This window comes from Eulemur rufifrons, chromosome 7, assembly GCF_041146395.1.
Source record: "Eulemur rufifrons isolate Redbay chromosome 7, OSU_ERuf_1, whole genome shotgun sequence".
Lineage (NCBI taxonomy): Eukaryota > Metazoa > Chordata > Mammalia > Primates > Lemuridae > Eulemur > Eulemur rufifrons.
The window spans coordinates 103,069,702-103,091,053 of record NC_090989.1 but is presented as its reverse complement, the minus strand read 5'-3'; the positions used below and the strand labels follow the sequence as shown (position 1 = coordinate 103,091,053).

The following is a 21,352-nucleotide window of genomic DNA, read 5'->3' as shown; positions in this document are numbered from 1 at the left end:
GTGAGGACATTTTTATGTTGTTTACTATGATTTTATGTTGTTTACTATGCTAGAAAGGTTGCTTCCTAGCTCATGGTTCTGTTCTTTGTGAAAACAAATCTTAGACCACTGACTGACTGGGCTAGGAGTGAGAGTGAACCTCAACAGGACAGGGTTTAGGGAGCCAGAGGAAGTTGAAGCACCACAGCAGCAGCCTCTGGGGAGGGGTGGCCTTACCATGGTCTCTAAAGGTGCTGATGATGTCCTTTGACTCACGGACTATGAGATTGTCATTGCCCTGTGCAGCTGTACCACCAGGCTGGTAAGCTGGAAGTGGACGTCCATGGACAGGACAGGAGTGGCCAAATATACAGGGGCTTGCTTCAGTCTGCATCCCTGTGCTGCTTTGGTTATCTTGGGAAAACTGTGACAGTTTCTCAGTTTTAGATTCTTATTAGTTGGGCCCTTGCACGTGAGACTGTGTGTGTGTGTGTGTCTGGTTCCTTTTTTTTTTTTTTTTTTTTTTGAGACAGAGTGTCACTTTGTTGCCCTGGCTAGAGTGAGTGCCGTGGCGTCAGCCTAGCTCACAGCAACCTCAAACTCCTGGGCTTAAGCAATCCTACTGCCTCAGCCTCCCGAGTAGCTGGGACTACAGGCATGCGCCACCATGCCCGGCTAATTTTTTCTATATATATTTTAGTTGGCCAGATAATTTCTTTCTATTTTTAGTAGAGATGGGGTCTCGCTCTTGCTCAGGCTGGTCTCGAACTCCTGACCTTGAGCGATCCACCCGCCTCGGCCTCCCAGAGTGCTAGGATTACAGGCGTGAGCCACCGCGCCCGGCCCTCTGGTTCCTTTTGAAGGACTGTAGACACCTTGAAGACAGCGCCTATCTCGGTCCTTTGTCTTGCCCATGGGGTTCTTCCCTAACTGGATGTTAGTGGATTATATAGGGGACAGCAGCTCCACTTCCTCTTCCCCTCAGGCCGCGCTGCCATTCCAGGGGGCAAGTTCATGTAACAGCAGGAGAATTGGTTGAGGGGCCTGCAGTCACGATTCGAATTCCGTTTTGCTGTGAGACCATAAGTAAGGTTTCAAAAATTCTCCAGAACTCAATACCACTGCTGTAAAATGAGACTAGACATCATGATCCCTTGGTCTCTTTCCAGCACTGAGCCTCTGTGGTATAATAATATCATAAGCCAGAGCACAGGGGCAGAGTTTGATGTCCTGCTCACTGGCCTTTATAGAGGTCATGCAACTATGTTATCTCTGCAAGAAAAAGGAAACCAGGTGATGCTTTATTTTGAAGTTGTAGGAGCAGTAGAAAAGTTCTCTTTGATTTTTAAAGTATGTTATTTTAATAATTGGTTGACTACTAACAGATATGTTTGACTTTTTAAGATTTCTTTTATAGAAGAAGACAGAGTCACACAAACACCTAGGGTTTGCCATGTCCCTGTTTATGAAATGTGTTCACGTGTGTTACCTCATTTGCCTTCACAAGACACTAAGCATGTATTCTCCCACTTTCCTGCGCGGAACGTGCCTCGGGAAGGCGACACACGTGATCATCCAAGCCCACACCCCAGGTCTCCTGGTTCCTCATCCAGGGCTCTCCACATGCCTGCGATGTTTCCCAGACTATGGCACACTAGTTGTACTTGAGATGATTTTGGGCGGCATGTGGACATTAAATCTCTCAATGGGTTCATATTTATTTTCATGAATATTAGGAAGAAATATACAACTTACACCTCATACTTATAAATTCATGGTTATTACAGCAGAGTACAAGGTTAAGTTTTAAACTGAGTCAATTTAGAGGAAAATATTCGCTAAATATAGCAGGGTGTAACTCAGATCTGACACAAATCCTGGCGGTGATACACACAGGACTGTTTATTTCATCTCCTTCACATTCATCAAGCATCTGTAGAGCATCATGCCCTCTGCCCAGGGCTTTCATAGTCATTCTGTTTAATCCACACACCAACCCCGTGGACTTGTTACAACCCATGTCCTTCAGTGAAGAGAGTGGTCCTGCCTATTCACTTTCTATCATTGGTTTTTTTTTCCCCCTTCTTTTCACATTAAGGAGATGAAATAACATTTCCTAAGCCATCTCTCTGTTGAATAGGCTCAAGTATATTCCAGGTGACCTCTTTGAGCCATTGTTATTCTACTCCTTGTCCAAGGTCAGCCTTTCTAGTTCTGTGTCTATGTACTGAATATTCTGCTTCTCAGAGGTAGGGTGACATCATACTATGATTTTAAACTTTAGCTTTAATTATGCAGCTTAGCTTTATTTTATACAGCTTATTTATATTTTGTACAGCTTAGTTTATTAATTTTTCACATTTATCTTTCAGATTGTTGTACAGTTCTGGTATTTGCCAATTAGAGACATTGTGCATCTTGCCTCCTCTAAAAGCCTCCAGGGCTAATACAAACTGGGGACAGATTAATAGAAGCTCTGATATCAGCCTGACCTAAGTCTGAATCCTGATTTAACCACTTACAATCTATGTGACCTGGAACCTCAGTATTCTCACCTGTAAAATGGGAATAACAGTGTTATATATTTACAGAGTTGGGAAGATTAAATGAGGTGGCATCTATAAAAGTTTTAGCACAGTGTTGAGTGCCCAGGAAGGGCCCTTCAGCAAATGCTATTATTACCATTCCCTTTTGAAATGCCATCAGCCCCTTCTGTTATTTTGCCTTCCTATTCTTCTGATTTGAAATGTTTTCTGATTAACACAGGTCAAACATCCATCTCACATGTCCTCTCTCCGTGCACAGTGGATCCATCCATTGTCTCTGGAATAGAAAGACCTAGGTTTAGATGCTAGCTCTGTTGCTGGCTAGATGTGTGGATTTCAGCAAACTATGTTCCCTCTCTGAGCCTCAATTTTGTCATCTGTATGGTGGCAATAAAAACTTCTGTGTTATCCATCTTTTGCGATTTTAAAGATTAGATCCAAAGTAAATGTGAAAATACTCTGTATGCTATAAACCACAGTCTATATGTGGACGAATATTTTTATTATTTTCTGCACCAACATTGGCTCTAATTCAGTCTAGAATATGGCTGTAGAGCATGGTTACTCCTAATTTATCTCTTTTCGAGTAAATGTAGGAGTAGATGCAGCCATACTTCATTCTCAGACCCAGGCAGGCTTTCTTGGGTGAGTTGACCAAAGCCCATGACATCTGCCTTCTTTTCCTAATATCAGCAACTGTTTACTGAATACTTATTACACACCAGCACTTTTCTTAGATTATTCAGTTGAATCCTTCCCAATGATCTCTGTGCATGAGGTGCCTGTTTTTATCATCTCCACTTTATGGGAGGAAATTGAGCCTTAGAAAAGATCCTGCCCCAGCTCAGCCAGCAAGTAAGTGATAGAGCCAGTACTTGAATCTGCAGAATCAGGCTGCAGATGCCACCTCTTAACCCCACAGAATCCCTCTTCCCCTAGTTTGCGTTGATAAAAGATCACTACTAAGACGTGACTTTACTAACTTCACTTTTCGCTTTCACTTTCCACCGCACTATATGGTTCTCTATTGTGGGATATGGGAGTCACACCCTCCGCTCCTGTTTGAAGTCCTTGTGTCTTTCTCCCACACTTGTCTAGCCAGGGGCTGGGACGTTGGGCAGCAGCTCAGATGGGGAGGAAGTCACTCAGGTGGGCAGCAAAGGGTTGTGGCATAGTGTGGACTATGAATTTTAATATTTCTTCAGGCCTCCCTCCCACGGAAATTATTTCCATCAAAAGAGCTGAGTAAGCACAGAGGCCAGGGGAGGCACCCCAAAGTGGCATCCTTTGTTAGATAAATTTAACTCAATTTCAGAACTTGGGTTTAAGTTAGTCTTTGGCCGTCTCTTCATCTGAGCTCTGAGAGGACACGAAGGTTAGACAGCAACAACTGCTCTGGCCTTTCCAATTTTAGCCTGTGGTTGTCACTAAATGGCACGTGCTAATGACTTGCCAGAGATTTTTACTGTTGTATTGTGTGCTTTTGCTCCACGGGAGAAGAAAACAACATAGTTTTGAGGAACACTTGCTCACATTTCTCCGGAGATGCCAATTGAAACAATGTTTCCTTTCCCCAACATCCTCCCTCGGTAGGTGAAATGTCATCAGGTATCACTCCTTCAGTTTTAGAAAAATATCTCTATTCAAAGGCAAGAGAAATTGGCAGTTTTGTGTACATTGGTACACACATTGTGACCAAATTTCAAGCAGGGACTTGCCAAATATTTCTTCAGTCTCCAGGAAATTAAACTGGGCTCCCCGCCAGATCTCTGGTTCTGGTACCCAGTCCAGGAAGGGCTCCTCAATGCTTGTTTTGGTTAAGTTGTAGGTAAATGCCCTTTACAAAACAAAGTCCATTGATTTTATTAAAGGTAACCCTAGCTGGTAAAGCTGTGTATGGCGGTGTGCACCTGTAATTCCAGCTACTCTGGAAACTGAGGCAGGAGGATCTCTTGAGCGCAGGAGTTTGAGACTAGCCAGGGCAACATAGCGAGACCCTGGAGAGAGAGAGAGAAAGCTTATTTCTTACTCATGTAAGTCAAATTAGGGTGGGAAGGGTCCAATCAGGTGGGATCTGGGCTGATGAAAATTCTGTCATCTTCACCTTTTGTTCTCTAAGCTGGCCCATGTCTGAGTGTTGACATGGATCCAGCAGATGGGAGAAGGAGGGTCAGTCGAGGGGCTCTTTTATGGGCCAGACTTGTAAGTGGCCCCTGTAGGCAGAAGTAACATTGGCTGGAATTCAGTCACCTGACCACTCTTAACTGCAAGCAAGTGTGGGAACTATAGTCCAAACCCGTGCCTTAGAAGAAAGAGACATGGGCATGGTGAACAGCTGGCCAGTCCAAGCCACAGAACAGTGTTTGGAAAAGAGTAAGGAGCTGCTCAGGTAGGATTTGGCTGTTATAACTAAGGCATTCCTTCACTTTCAACGTTATTCCCCTTGTTGAAAGCCTGACGCATTGACCTAGCCTTTCCTTAGCCACATGGTGGGTCAATCTCTTTTGGCTTCTTTACTTGGATCTCAACTTTCCTGTTTCACTGAGAAGGTTGATGACACTTCAGACACCTGTAGATGGTGATCTGATATCAACCTGGCGGGGACGCGGAGCACTGATGGAGTAAACAGCCTTCCTTGTGTCAATCCGTGAGCACTCAGCTCTTGTTTGGAACCTCTCAGAGTTCTCCATATTGCCCTGAGAATTGTTTATGGTTGGATGAGCTCCCTGCAGCTCATGTTCTATTCGGCTGTGAGATGAAGTTGCTGCAAGGCCATCCCTTTCCATGGTAACAGCCACAGACTCTGGCGCCACAAACACAGACTGATATCTCAGGAGGCAGGATCAGGCACATGGAAACAGGGGTCAGAGAGCACCTGTGGAGAGCCAGGAGAGCTTGCTAATTCAGTCTGTTATTTCAGAACCTGTAAGGTGTGTGTTTTTAAGAGGAGCTTCTACAGCACTATGTTCATTCAAACAATGTAATCATTACACATGTTTTCCTATAATGCACCTACAGGATTCTCAAAGACAGGCAAGCCAGTCACTCTGTTCCCACAAGCAAGATACAGCATGGTTTTGAATGGGGTACTGTTAAATAAAACTGCATATCCTTAATGATGTTCTAGCATTCCTTCTTTGAATCACTATCCTCAATCAAGATATGCATACTTTTTTTGGTGTGGAATTGTGAGGAATTTGGGAAATAATTGGTTAAGAAAATTGGGTTTGTATACAAGAGACCCTTTTTTATTGCAACTATCTTCCATTTGAAATAGTTCACTTAAAAAATAAAAGCACAAAGCACATTTTATAGCTTAATCTTGATATTTAATTTGATTACAGCAATGAACATTAAGCATGAAACAATCTATCCAAAAGGGCTGCTGAATTATTTAATTACCCCTGGGACTAAGGAGGGGACAGTCAACACAAACAATTCCACAAGTTGGAAGAATTAGGAAGATCAGCTCTTTCTAGTTCCAAGCTTAGTAATTTGAGCGATGTGACTATCCAAACACAACTTGCTTGTTGAACAAAATATTAAATGCTTAAACCTGTTTGCAATATTTTACATTCCAGATGGTCATTTATCCAAAAGAAATGGCAAAGAAGTATTAAATGTATTTTAAAAGTATTTTCAGTTAAATGAATTTCCAATGAAGTCAACATTTAGAATTGGTTTTAAAAAAAGGAAAATATATTCTTACATTCAAGGATACTCTTTCATTACCATATATGTAATTTCTAACAATCGAACTAGAAAATTAAGCAGAATTTATTCCAGAAGTTTGAGCATCTATTGTGTTCCAGTTCTGAGGATGTGGCCATGCATATTCAGGACTTCTTGTCCTGAATGAACTGGGAATCTTTTTAGGGAAGACAAGACTACAGTACAGTTTTATTGGTGTGATATTAGAAGTGTGAATGAAATATTATAAAATACAAACAAAGGAGCAAGTAGTTCTGTCAAAAGGCAGGTAGACCAGGAAAAGAAATATTAGAAAAAAATACACCCAAGATGCACCATTTCAACTGAACTTTCACAAGAATGCATGGACTTTGTGGGAATGCAAATCAATGAGAAAGCAGGTGAGAAAGGGCCAAGGAGCTGGGCACGGTGGCTCATGCCTGTAATCCTAGCACTTCGGGAGGATGAGGTGGGAGGATCACTTGAGCCCAGGAGTTTGAGGTTGCTGTGAGCTATGATGACGCCACTGCCCTCTAGTCTAGGCAGTAGAGCGAGAACCTGTCTCAGACAAAAAAAGAAAGAAAGAAAGAAAGGAAGAAAGGAAGAAAGGAAGAAAGAAAGAAAGAAAGGAAGGAAGGGGCAAGGGAAAGAAACATGTAGTCTGCAGCTCAAGAACAAATTGGCCTTTTCTTTAGGCTAAGAATTGGCTAAACCACCAAGTTGCTATTAATGGGAAAAAGTTTATGAGGATAGATGTGATAATATTTCTAAATGCAGAAAATGTTCACAACTAGGACTCATTCATCTGACATTGTCAGAGAATAAAAAAATTTTCACCCAAGTGATTCTTCCCAATACCTGAAACTTTCTAATTTAAGTGTCAAGGCTTTATTTTAACTTTTTGAACCTGAAGAAACAACTTGACAATTCTAGTTTATCTTAATAAACATCAGCTATTGTACTATATTAAAATGTCCTCAGGGACTATTAAGGCATGTAGAGCTATCTGTCTTGAAAATCAGAGGCCTCAATTTGCTATTTTACTTTTAAATTTTGGCTTCCAATTTCTTTCCTCCTCCATTAATTTTTTCTGTGTCCTCGCTGTGCTGTAAACTTTTCTTGCTGTTGTCACTATACCTGCCCTTAATAGCTCTTTTCATCCAATTTGCTATCTTTACACTAGGGAGGAATAAGAAATAAGAAAATCAGTCTTGCTCGAATTATGACCACGAAAGAGTAAATGGTTTATAAATGGAGACATTCTCCCAGGAGGTCTGAAACATGGGCTTTGGAATATCTTACTTGCTCATGTGTTGATTTTTGGCTGTGTTCATCTAGCAAGGTTTCTAAAAAGGTGACCTCTAAAAATTCAGTTGTTATTCTGTTTGAACTATTAATAACATTTGAATCTGTTTGGGAAAATACTGAACGCTGAAATTGCCTCAAGTTGATGTTTATCTTGGGATAATCCTTAGAGAGTTTAGAAAAGCAAGCCACGTAGAACACAATTTTTCAAAATGTTGATAGGATACTTGTACTATAAATTTTATAAATTTCCTAGCCAAAGAGAACATTCTATCACAAATAAAGTAGGCAAAGTGAAGCCATTCATTTTTCTTCCACAGCAGAAACACACAAAGGGCTTTTCAGTGGATCATATTTTCAACAGTATTGCCTCAGAATTTTGGTCAGTGATTACAAATTTATGATCATTATACAGTGAAATGATATTTCAAGAGGCAGGATAGTACATTTGGGAATTTAAAATATATAAACTGATTGAGATTATTTAATTATATGAAAGTAGTATTGTTTTCTCCATTTTTTTTCAGAGGAAGAAACTAAAAACTCAAAGAGCACTCAAGTCACATGAGTATTATGCTGTTAGGCAAGGATTTAAGCCCCTTCTACCTGACCACTAAGCCCATGGAAACTTGCACTTTCTTCCAGTCCTCACAATAACTGACTGCTTAATATTGTCAATTTACCTGGATGTTTGTTTCCTTATTTGTAAAACAAAAGAATTAAATTGGTTGATCTCTAAGCTTTCTTCTAGCTCTAGTTAGAACCCTAGATTTCTTAGATTAGTCTTAAGTGTCAAGATGAAGAAGAGGGATATTATTTTAGATGGAACAATCCCAATGGGACCTCTCACCTGTGCATTGTATCACAAAACTAAAAATATAAATTTTTAGATCTTGCTTTTGTAGCTGAGATTTACTTTTCATGGTGCCACTCTGCACTCCAGAATCCTGGCCTTGTCTCTGACAAGTTCCAGACTCCATAAAAATAATGTGTGGAAGTAGATAGATGAGCTGTATGGCAGAGCATGTGGAGCCAGTGATCATGGGTATGTGGCGTTCTTTGTAACTTTGAACCTTGCTTTCTAAGTACATGCTTACAGAGTGATGGAGGTATTTCTTGCTAGATGAAATAAAAATCAGCGTTATTCAGATAATGTCTTGTTTCTCTTTAGAAAGGAGAAAGCCATATTCAAAGCCATCCCCGTCTATTTTGTAGTCATGCAACCCATAGCATTGAAGTCCTCTGAAAATTATTGCTTGCTTTGCTAAGTCTGTCTAGGACTGCCATATATAGCTGTACATGCTGTGCACTGCACAACGCTGTGGGGCACAATCCTCATAGATTACAATTTGGATGGCAGTTCTTGCAGTTGTGCAAAGAATGCAGTGACCCTCTGACCCTGACATCATTGCAAGTATTATAAACCCAGGACTTCCTGACTTCATAGCCCATGCTCTTTCTACCATACTCCACTACCTCTCATATTTCTTTTTTTTTTTTTTGAGACAGAGTCTTGCTCTGTTGCCTGGGCTAGAGTGCCGTGGCATCAACCTAGCTCACAGCAACCTCAAACTCCTGGGCTTAAGCAATCCTTCTGCCTCAGCCTCCCAAGTAGCTGGGACTACAGGCATGCGCCACCATGCTCAGCTAATTTTTTCTATATATATTTTTAGCTGTCCAGATCATTTCTTTCTATTTTTAGTAGAGAGAGGGTCTCACTCTTGCTCAGGCTCCTCTCGAACTCCTGACCTCTAGCGATCCTCCCACCTCAGCCTCTCAGAGTGCTAGGATTACAGGCGTGAGCCACCGAGCCCGGCCTTGTATTTCTAATATATACATAGATAGATGCATTATAGCCTTGCTGTAGGAAAAATCAGCATACTTATTGGTGACCAGGTCTATAGATCTCTTCCTTGGCCATAATTCCTTTGGGAATTGTTCCAAGCCAGGCCAGTACAGACTGGGATAAAGGGGAAGATGTTCTCAGCATCCTGGAAGCATGTGTCAGTGTTGACTCAACAGCATGTGAGCACAGTACTATCCTGATCTCAAATCTTCCATGGCTCAATGTTACTTGAAAAGAGAGCCCAGCATTTAAACAATGGAACTGAGGCCTTATCTCCCACCCTTCCCACCCTCCTCACCCACCTCTTCTCACCTACCTCTCTTCCAAAGCACATTGTGCTCTAACTGCCACATTTCAAAGTATTTCTGGCCACACGGTGCACTTTGCACATCTGGACCCCACTGGCCATTTCCTTTGCTTTAGCTTTAGAATAAAGGCCACATTTTGGCATCTTTTGGTAACTTTTGCAGAAAGAGCAAGAGAGTCACACCCAAAGTAGCGAGGACAGTTTTTGCTGTGAATACCAGAGCTCTACTCAAAGATGTTTTCTGGCTGTGGATGTGCATCATCATGGAATAAATGCAGAACTACAGTTAAATCCCAAGGGCCAGCTCTGCCCTCAAGCCCTTTTGGGTCAAGGAAGAGAACTGTAGACCTGGTCACCAGTAGGTATGCTAATTTTTTCTACAGCAAGGCTATAGTGCACATATCTATTGTATATATTAGAAATACAACACATCGTACATTGGGGAGGAGTTGTTTTTATGCTACAGAGCAAGATTATATAATAGATGAACAGTGGGGATGAGGAAGAGAGATCAAAGTGAGAGTGAGGTGAAGATGCTACCTTTGGGAGCCAGGGAGGAAGAGCTGAGGCTGGCTTAATGGGGCTCTCTGTTGGTCATGTGCTGTAACCCCATGCACTATAACGTGCTGTCCCCTCCCCTAATTTACTGGTACTGTTGTATTGCAGTCCCAGAGAAAATCTGGCCTAAAAGGAGGGAAGAAGGATTGCCTAGAAAAGTGCAAATGAATGATAAACAGAGACATTCAAGATTAGACTTGCTCGACTGCAAACTTCTGAAAAAACTCCTCCACCTTCCCCACCCCTTGCCTTTATGGCTGACGTTATCTTCCCCCCACCTCCACCCCTTCCCCAGACTAGGTTTGGGAGCTCTCCTCACTGCTCACCTCCACCTGGCTCACATCCCACTCCTTTGTAATCTTTACTGCGCTCTCTCCTCCCCTCCACCGAGAGCTCCCCAAGAGCAAAGGTGATGTTTTATGCATTGCTTTGTTGACACAACACACACATACTGTATTTAGCTGTGGTCTCACCATGTACAACTAGACTCCAAGGCAGCTCTAGCAAAGGTGAAGAGAAGATGGCAGTGACAAGAAGAATGATACCTCTGGATGGTTCCCAGGGTGGAGGCAGACATCTCATGGCATCACACACAGAGCACTAGTGAGCACACTTGTGAACAAGAGCGGAAGACAAAGTTCCTGTAAATAATTGGAATAGGAAACATGCTCTGACCTGAGGTCTGGTGTCCCTTGTCCAAATTCACTTGGGTGGTTCCATCACTCCTCCACCCCAGCCGTGGGAACATAGCCCCATCCTCCTAGCCCACCAGATCCGGCCTCAGTCTTTACTTCTAGGTTGAGACAATGTTTAGACGACTGTGACATGTCTGTGAATTCAGGATACAGTGTTCAACAAGTCACCTCCTTAGCCAAGAAAAACTGAAAACTATGCTGTAAAAGTGTTTGGTATATTCTAAGAATAGCAGCAATCTCATGGGCCCGGTATCTTAGAGAATGAGCTAATAATGCATGGAATTCAGGTCTCACCAGCCTACACAGCAAGGGCTGTCACCTGTGTAGAATGTCTAGCTCAAGTACTTTTTAAGACTTGCAGAATATCAGACGTAGAAGAATGGTAAACATGGTATTTTGTGCACAATCAATACTTCCTAGAGATTAATGATTTATTTGCTTTAATTTTAGTCACCAAAGAGCTACCTTTCCCCTCATCAATCCATTTTCACCCCAGCAGCCAAAGCCCTAAGCCTCAAGGGAGAAATAAAAGAGTGTAAAGAAAAGGTCAGAAAAGCTAGAAAAGGAAGCATGCAGTAGGATGGAGCTGAGGAGTTTCTAAGTAAAGTTGTACCTCTGGTTCCATCACCTGCCTTAGCCACTAGTTAAATCTGACTATGTGAGCTGTGAAAGTGTTTCCATCAGGGCTGAGAACACCTGAAAGGTGCAGTGGGAATTCCTTCTAAGGAAGAAACAGGTGCACTGGAAAAGCACCGAGAGATTGCCTAACTCTGAGCCAATAAAAAACTAAGGGGTCGGAGAGATCAAGACCCACCCATGGTCACAGTTATTCATGCACACTGCACAGGTGTGGGCGAAGCCTGCCCGCCACCTGGAACTGTGTGAGCTTCCATCTTTGACTTCTCCTGTGTCCCAAGGCCTCCTGCACCCCAGCAGCAGAACATGGCTGGAAGCACCTCTCTCATCGGATGGATTTGTCACTTTTTCCTACATCGTGCTGACCCTGTGATTGTGTAATACTTAAAGATTCTAAAAAGAATGTGATAATTATCATTCCTGAGACACAGAAAGGCAGCAAGAAAGACATTAACTGCTCTCTGCAGCTCCTCAGAGGCATTTTTTACAGTCTTATCCCACTGAGCTTAAAACTTAATTTTTATCTTAATTTGTATTGACAACTAAAGGGACTCACGGTTCCGTATTATATATAGTGTCCACCCTTCAGCTTTAAACTGGGAACTTTTATGACATTGGCCAACTGTTAGAACTTTATGAAAAGAAACTTCAGTATCCGACAAATATTAGCTTTCTCATTTCTTGCTCCCCTCCTCGGCACAGCTCCATACTCAGAGGGCAGAGAAGGAGGGGGGTGCATGGAGGAGAGCTCATGTCTCATGTTTTATGAGCTGCTTTTCCAGTGCACCTGTTTCTTCCTTGCAAGGAATTCCCACTGCACCTTTCAGGTGTTCTCAGCCCTGAAGGAAACACTTTCACGGCTCACACAGTCAGATTTAACGAGTGGCTAAGGCAAGTGATGGAACCAGAGGTACAACTTTACTTGGAAACTCCTTAACTCCGTCCTACTGCATGCTTCCTATTCTAGCTTTTCTGGCCTTTTCTTTACACTCTTTTATTTCTCCCTTGAGGCTCAGGGCTTTGGCTGTTGAGGTGAAAGTGGATTGATGAGGGGAAACGTAGCTATTTGGAAATTAAAATTAAAGCAAGTGTATCATTAATCTCTATGAAGTATTGATTGTGCACAAAATACCATGCTTATTGTTATTGAGGTTACAAGCTTGTATCAGATACAGTCCTTCCTCTCAAAGACCTTAGAGTCTAGGTGGGGAGTTAACACGTACCCCTGCAGGCAGAGGTATCTAATATTCTGGGACAGTATATTATGTCTGTGTTTCTCAAAGTAGGTACAAGTGCCACTCACTGGTGGCCAAGAAGATGATTTGAGTTCGTATGCAGATAGGGTACCAATCTTGTTCACGTGGGCTCCAAGCTCATGACCAACTCACCTCCCAAAGGCCCCACCTCCTAATACCATCACACTGGGGCTAGGATTTCCACATATAAATTTTGGGGGGACACAAACACTGAGTTCATAACACTAAATAGATTTATTTCAGTAAAAAAGGCAATTTAATTCCAAATAAATAAATAATGGTATGAGATATACAAAAATATGGCAGAAATCATAAAGGGATGTGCAAACGTTTGTGAAACAGTTTACAAGTATCAAATGGGTACTTTAGATTTAAATTACAGGTGGAATTTCTAGGAATGGGCTGGGTGGTCAGGGAAGTATTCCGAGGGGAGGTGAGCTTTACGGGGGCAGTTGAGCATGTGTGGGGAGAATTCATGTGAGAAGAGATGGGGGGTGGGTGAGGGGTGGGAGTGCAAAGCCTGTGGCCCGAATGAAAAGTTTATGCCCAGGAGTTACACCTGGACGAGAGTCACATGGTGGGGAAATCTTTATGTGAGGAGTCTCTTTGCTTTTTTTTTTTTTTTTTAAAGAAAACTTTTTATTTTGAGATAATTGCTGATTCACGTGCAGAAACAATAGAGATGTTCTATATACCATCCACCCAGTTTTTCCAAGTGATATTATCTTGCATAACTGTAGTTCAATAACACAACTAGGAAATTGATGATGATATAAGCCACCAACCTTATTCCGATCTTATCAGTATTACAGGCAGTCATCTGTGTGTATATTTAGTTCCATGCAATTTCATCACATGTGTATATTGGTGTGACCACCACCATAATCAAGGCACAGTTCTTGGAACTATAACCATTCATTACAAGAATCCCTCGTCTACCCTTTTATAGCCACAGCCACCTTCTTCCCTTTCATCTTCCCTAACTCATGGCAGCCACTAATCTGTTGCCCATCTCTATAATTTTGTCAAAAGAGCATGGGCGCTTTTCAAGAATGTTATATAAATGGAATTATACAGAATGAAACCTTTTGATATTGGCTTTTCCCCCCCCCCCCACTCAGCGTAAGTCCCTTGAGATCCTTTAAACTTGTTGCTTTTATCAATAGTTCATTCCTTTTCATTACTGAGTGGTATTCTATGGCCTGGGGGCACCACAGTTGAACCACTTACCCACTGTGGAAAATCTGAGTTGTTTCCAGTTTTCAGCTATTACAAATAAAGATGCTATGAATATTTGTGTGCTGGTTTTTGTGTGAACATAAGTTTTCATTTTTGGGGGGGTTAAATACCCAAGAGTGTGACTGCTGTGTCATATGGTAAGTTTGGTATGTTTAATTTTATAAGAAACTGCCACATTCTTTTCTTGAGTGGCTGTACCATTTCACATTTCCACCAACAATTTATGAGGGATCCAGTTTCTCTGAATCTTTGCCAGCATTTGGTGTTACCACTATTTTTATTTTAGCTATTCAGGTAGATATATAATGTTATCTCATTATGGATTTCATTTGTATTTTCCTAATGGATAATGATCTTTTGATGCACTTATTTGATATCTTTTTTTTTTGTTGTTGTTGAGACAGAGTCTCACTTTGTTGTCCAGGCTAGAGTGAGTGCCGTGGCGTCAGCTTAGCTCACAGCAACCTCAGACTCCTCGGCTTAAGCGATCCTACTGCCTCAGCCTCCCGAGTAGCTGGGACTACAGGCATGCGCCACTATGCCTGGCTAATTTTTTCTATGTAGATTTTTAGTTATCCATATAATTTCTTTCTATTTTTAGTAGAGATGGGGTCTCGCTCTTGCTCAGGCTGGTCTCGAACTCCTGACCTCGAGCGATCCACCCGCCTCGGCCTCCCAGAGTGCTAGGATTACAGGCGTGAGCCACCGCGCCCGGCCAGATATCTTTGTATCATCTTCAGTGAAATGTCTGTTCATATCTTTTGCCCATTTGCTGATTGGATTGTTTTTGTTTTTATTGTCAAGTTTTGGGAGTTCTTTATCTGTTTTAGATGTAAGTCCTTTGTCAGATATGTGGTTTGCAAATATTTTCTCCCAGTCTGTAATTTGTTTTTTCATCTTCTTCACAGGGTCTTTTCTAGAGCAGAAGTTGTTAACATTGATGAGTTTAAATTTGTTAGTTTTTCCTTTTATGGATTGTGCTTTTGGTGTCGAGTCTAATAATCCTTCACTTAGCTTTAGGTGCTGAAGATTTTCTTCTGTTTTTACCTAGAAGTTTCATAGTTTTACATTTTACATTTAAGTTTATGATGCATTTTGAGTTAATTGTTGTATAAATATAAGGTTTAAGTCAAGGGTTCACTTATTTTTATTTGTTTTTGTTTTGTTTTGCTTTGTTTATGGATGTCTAATTGTTCTAGCACTATTTGTTGAAAAGATAATCTTTCCTCCATAGAATTGCTCTTGCACGTTTGTCAAAAATAGTTGGCCACATTTGTGTGGGCCCTTTGCTTTTCACAACCACCTTATTGATATTTCCTATCATTTGACAGCAACGTCTGAAAAAGAAAGAGGTTAATGAACATTTCACCCAAATGAATCATGCCACTTTTATGAAAAATTATTTAATTATGAAATGTTTGATAATTTAGAGAGGTCTCATTGCACACTTATGAATCATCTCCAAGGCCTTAAGGTCCTTATGAAAACAGAAGATTTGGCCCATATCCCACCAAAATATTTCCTTTTACCTAAATAGAACGACGTGGGAAAAACCGCCCATATTTTTTTCCCAGGGCCAATACATAGTTGCTTACGTTTGACTTTGAGAATTTTTAAGGAAGGAGAACAGTGATTGGTTTCTGACAGGCTCTTTTATGCACAGGCCTGGACAGAGACATGTAACTTTGCTGAGACTTAGGAGCCTGCTCTCCTACAAAAATGATAAGAGGGATCTAAAGAAAACAAGCTGACCCTTCTGAGGGACACACTGAAGCCAGATAACCCAAGGTAATCACAGCAAGATACAGCTAATCTTAAAGCTAAGTACTGTGCAATTAGCTTTGCTTCCTTGGGTTTTTGAAACATGCATCTATATAAACCTGCCTGTGCAGACATCCCTAGCCCCAAGCTGGGACTGCCAAAATCCAGTGAATCGGCTTTAAAATGCAGACGGCACCTAGCAGTGCCCAAGACTCAGCCTAAGGCAGCCTGTGGGCCCGTTAGGCCCAGTGGAGCAGCGGAACAGAAATATTTGGAAACCTTTTTACGTGTCCATGGAATTTCGTTGCAGGAAACCACCAAGGCAGAGACGGGCATGGCATACAGGTACTGCTGATTGCAATGTTTCATCCAACCAGGGCACCTCACTGAAGTCAACGATTGTTATTAAAGAGATAAGGATTGAAATAGCAAGACAAAACACTATAAGGACAAGAAAAAAAATGTGATGAGCCCTCTTCTCAAATCCCTAAGAGATCTTTAAGTTGACTTTCTCTTTGCTTAAAGGGTTATAGAAAAGATAGTCAAGCTCACTTGTGGAAGGTCCTAACCATGTGCTGTCAGTAGAATTATCTTTGGCTCTAAGTAGGTAGGTAATTTAGCAGGTCAAAATGAAGAAAGGGGACGCTATTATTCTCAAGGGAATTTACAAGTTAAGAGTAGAATTATTTTTAATGCTGCCTGGACTTTGAGACTGTTATTTTCTTCTAAGCCTGAATCAAATGGTTGTTGCTAATGGCTAATAAAGTAGTTCAAGTTCTTCTTGAAATGACAGCACTTTTTTATCAATGTAGCCCAAGATAAATTACTGGTTGTAAGCCAACCTTCCAATACCATTATTTATTCTGTGAAAGATTAATGAGAGGGAGAAATTTTTTCCTGGGATAAGGTTGGATATGTAATATTTGTAAATTGCCCTAAAATGGAAAGTATCATTCTTTTTCAGAGCAATTACTGTTCAAACATTCTATAAGATATGCCTGTGCTTAGCTAAATTGCCCAGCAGTGCCTTATATAGTGTTTCCTTGACCAACGCCTGGAGTTTTAAAAACATCCCAGAAGCTCCTGGAGTTTTAAAAACATCCCAGAAGCCGAGTAAAAGCTGTTCAGAAGGACATGGGTCCTGAAAAGTGAAACAAAACAAAACAAAACAAAACAATTTGGCATTTGTAAAGAATGGTTGTTCTAGCTCAGTCAAAACATCTACTTCACAGAGTGAGATTGTTTTTCATGAACAAGATGTCCCCAATGATTTCATTTTCCATAATCAAAAAGTCTATTTCAGTGTAGTAGCTACTGCTCTAATTTATCAGCTAATTTTATTAATAAAGCAAATTGCAGAGCTATGGCTCCTCTCTGGAGAGCAAAGTATTTTACAAAGACTCTTTGTATATGTAAGAGCTGGTACACTAGAGGAATGAACTCCTATAGATTTATAGGGAGCACAGAACAGCCTACCCCATTGTGCTTTAGAAGAGGAGCCCCGAAAGAAGCTAACCACCTTGCCAAGATAACTTGTGGCTGCACACCCTGGGAGGGAGGAGACACCACTATCCCTCACCCACCTTCTTTCCTTAATGTCTGTCTGCCACGGGAAGGACAAGCTTACTTCCCTCTCTGCCTGTGTTCTCTTACTCTCTTCTCCATGCTTCCTTGACCCTCAGTGGTGCAAGTGATGGTGCCGTGTGAATGCGGTCAGGTAAAGGGGAAGATGGACTGTTTCACTCAAAAACAAAAACAAAAACAAAACCCCAAAACAAAACTGCCTCCATGTCTTTGACACATAGTATTACCATGAACTCCTGCATAAACCTTCAGAGGCCACGTGTCTCTCTCTCAAAAGTCCTAGTTTGAATATCAGTTACAGATCTGTGCTGTGTGCCAATGTTCAGATGAAGGTATGTTCTAGGACAGCATTTTTCAAAGGATTATGGAGCAGGGGAACACTTTCTTCAAATAGACGAGAGCAAAGATGCCTCAGTTGAAGGTGTGAGCCTGGAGCCCAGCTGCTCTTGGGGAGCAGTCATTCCCCAGCTTGTTCCTGAGGCACCTCTGTGGATCCCATACTCCCCAGGGGTTGAGAGTCGAGGTCTGGGGCGACTCTTCATAATGCCTTGGTGAGCAAGACCCTGCGACCTTTGCTCTGAGACCTTGGGGATGCCAGGTCCTGCTCATGGAGGCAGGCTCTTGGACCGGTACGTACGCTTGTCTCACTAGATCATGCTCTAGTGAGAAATGGGACTTAGGAAAATGTCGTTCCTAAATCAGAATTTGAGTAGAGAAAAGCACAGTTAAATTGATCATTGGCCCCAAGAAATAGCCATGGCTTCGTACTATGATGAACTTGTTCCTCCTTTACCCGCTCCCCAAATTTCCGTAGTACTTCGTTTATTCTTCCTTCAAGACACTTACTATATACCCTTATTTAAGACATTCTCCTTCTAGCATTTGGGAGGGCTTTTTAGGGAAGAGAACCAGGGTTCTCTTGGTTCCCCCCAACTTGCTTTTGAATTTGATTTCTTATAAACATAGTTGGGGTTAGGAGAGAAAGCAACTTTCATATTCTTACTTCTTTATTCTGATTTTGTCTCTAGGAAAAAGTGGGTAGAGAGGGAACCATAGCTATGTTAAAAGACCTTTGTTCAAACTTGTCTTTTCTATTTTCTTCTTTTTGTGTAGTGGAAAGAGAAGGGGCTTTGGAGTTAAGCAGACCAGAGTTCAAATTCCAGCCTTGCTGGTTTTTGAACTGTGTGACATTGAGCCAGCCATGACATATAAATGCCAAACACATAGTAGGTTCTCACTGAATGTAGGTTCTTTTTCCACTTACTCTATAGCATCTCTCCATCAGTCTAAGGGGGGAGGGTGTTAAAAACATTTAGCTGAAACATAAATAGTTAAGAGAATATTCTCAGAAGCAAAAGAAGGAATAAAACAATCTGCAGTAATTTACAATCTGTGTAGGTTTCCATGCTGAGCTGTAGAATTCTGAGAGGTCTGGAAGAGCTGGGTAAGCTGTTTTCTCTTCCTAATTTGGTCAGATGCCATTGCAGACTTTAGCCCAATACCAGCTGCTTGGGTCCCTCAATCATCTGTGAGAGAGCACTATGTTGTGTTTCCATGGAGACTTGGTTTTATTTCTAACTACAGATGACCAGAAGAGGAAAAAAAAAATATCAGTAAATAGGCAAACACATGTATCAATTGAAAAGAAACTGGAGGAAATTGAACATGGTGTAAAAAGTGCCAAGTTGCTATGCAGACCCTTCTATTGACTTAAAAATTTCAGCAAAAGCAGAAGTTTTAAATTTATTTTATTAGTGACCATAAAATAGTAACCCAAGAGGGTTTTTAAGTCATTTCTATGAGGCTGCACTCTAATTGGCTCTATTACATAGCATTGAACTCTGAGCCACTAGACAGTAAACATGAACCAGAGCCAAGATTAAAGTACACCGAGAGGTAGTTTTATGAACAAAGCACAAAAATATCTGAACTGAGTTAGGCTGCAGCAAATACCTAGCTTTGAAGCAATTTTATATTAATAACATTGGCAGGAGGAACTCGAGCAGACATAAAATGAAGTTCTTATCCAGGGGCAACACTTTTCCTGTAAAAGACCAAATAGTAAATACGTTTGGTTTGAGATCCACATCTGCCTCTGTCACAGCTACTGATCTCTGCTGTTGTAGGGTGAAAGCAGCCACTGATGATATGCAAATGAGCGGGCATGCCTGTGTTCCAATAAAACTTTATTTATAGACACTGAAATTTGAATTTTATATAATTTTCATATATCACAAATAATCTTCTTTTTACCCCCAAACAATTAAAACATGTAAAAATCATTCTTAGCTTGTGGACCATACAGAAACAGGTGGCAGGCTGGATTTGGCCAGCAGGCCATAGTTTGCTGACCCCTGGGCTAGAATACAAAGATTTCAGTTGCACAGGTTATTTATTTATTTGTTTGTGTTTATTTTTAAACTTCCTTGTTCCCAGAAGTAAAGATTCCAAATGCATATCCTTCAGAAAGATTAAAAGAAAATAAAAAGAAGAAGAAAAATATTGAGGCCAAGAAAGACTAGAAGCAGGCAGGGGTGACAGAGCCGGGGTGAGGGAGCATACCAGGTGCAAACCAACGCGGTTACAGGAGGGAGACGTGGATTTGCCTCTGTGCTTTCCAGCAGCACCAAGCTGTGAGGAGGAAAATGGAACCCTTTACAATATCACAGGGTCCTTGAGGTAGAGACAAGCTAGTTGCTCCGTAATGGCACACCTCTTCCTGATCTGGAGATCAGAGAGAGATTTTTCTTTTGGTTCTTCTTCTTTGTGTAATGAATAACATTCTCATGGTATCCTTATAGCAAACACAGCAGTGAGATTCTTAAGGTTCCTTCTTATGGAGCCCCTAATACTATCAGGTGGCATCGTATCAATAATGTCAGCAAGGGCAACTAGGTGGATAGTAGAAGAAATGACGTTGGTTCAACAGAAACCACACTAGTCACTTTGGGCTTATATATTCTGAAAATTCCCCAGTGATGATGATACAGATTTCTCTCTCTCTCTCTCTCTCTCTCTTTCTTTTTTTTACAATGACAGTATGTTCAGGTTCATGGAACTAAAAAATTGTTTCTCTAAAAAGTGTTATTTGCCAACCAAGGATAAAATTTCCTATAGCCTTGAGCTGAAGGTAGGGAGAGGGCAATAAAAGAAGAAAAAGAGAGGTGGGGGAAGTCTTAGAATTATTGGCATGGGACAGACATCTTGGAGATAATCTGCTCCAATTTCTGGTCTTTCAGCTGAAGAGAAGGGAGGCTCAGAGATGTTGAGTGATGAGCCTGAAGTTGCATTTCCAGCAAGCAAGAAAGCTGGGACTAGAAGCCCTGTCCCTTAGGTCCTAGTTCAATGCTTTCTCCATACTCTCCACATTTATTCCCAGATCCTCAACCCCATCCTTGCCAACACACGCACACACACACACACACACACACACACAGACACCACACACACACAGACACACACACGGCCTCCCGGACATGCCACAGAGCCAGGCTCATTCACTGTCTTGCTCTCCCTGCTTCCCCACGGTCCCCTCTTGCTGCTCTGCTCTGTGACCTGCTTCAGTCCTGCTGCTCTGCACACTGACCCTCCACCCCCTGCCCCAGCCATTGAGGCTCCACTCATCATTACTCTCCCTACCTAGACACGTGCCCTTCACCCAGGCAAATCCGGCCCACAGGCTCTCCTTTCTCTCCCACAGCATGAACCAGTCTTTGCTCCATATAGGCTGTAGATTGTCAGGGGTGTGTGTGTGTGTATGTGTGTGCATCTTATTCACACGATTATGCTGCCAGCACCTTGAGGGCGAGGACTAGAACTTCCAATATTTTATAACCCTTCAATGCATATGTGTTACTTGATTGAGGTGCATCCATTCAGAAGTTGGGGAGCAGAGAGACACCAAGAGCAAGTAGAAACTATCCTTTGCTCCAGTCTCATATTGTCTCCTA

The 21,352-nt window shown here is 41.7% G+C and overlaps 1 protein-coding gene across 3 annotated transcripts in view; it reads left to right on the top strand.

The window, feature by feature from the left end:
• Positions 1 to 21,352, top strand: part of KCNAB1 (potassium voltage-gated channel subfamily A regulatory beta subunit 1) — a 375,912-nt gene that overhangs the window by 6,372 nt on the left and 348,188 nt on the right. Inside the window, exon 1 of one of the 3 annotated variants that reach the window (XM_069473057.1) lies at positions 15,922 to 16,163. The exons of the other annotated variants lie outside the window; for them this stretch is intronic. Coding sequence (XP_069329158.1) covers positions 15,922 to 16,163 — 242 coding nt within the window. Of the gene's footprint in view, positions 1 to 15,921; positions 16,164 to 21,352 lie in introns of those variants that run through there. 3 annotated transcript variants of the gene reach the window in all.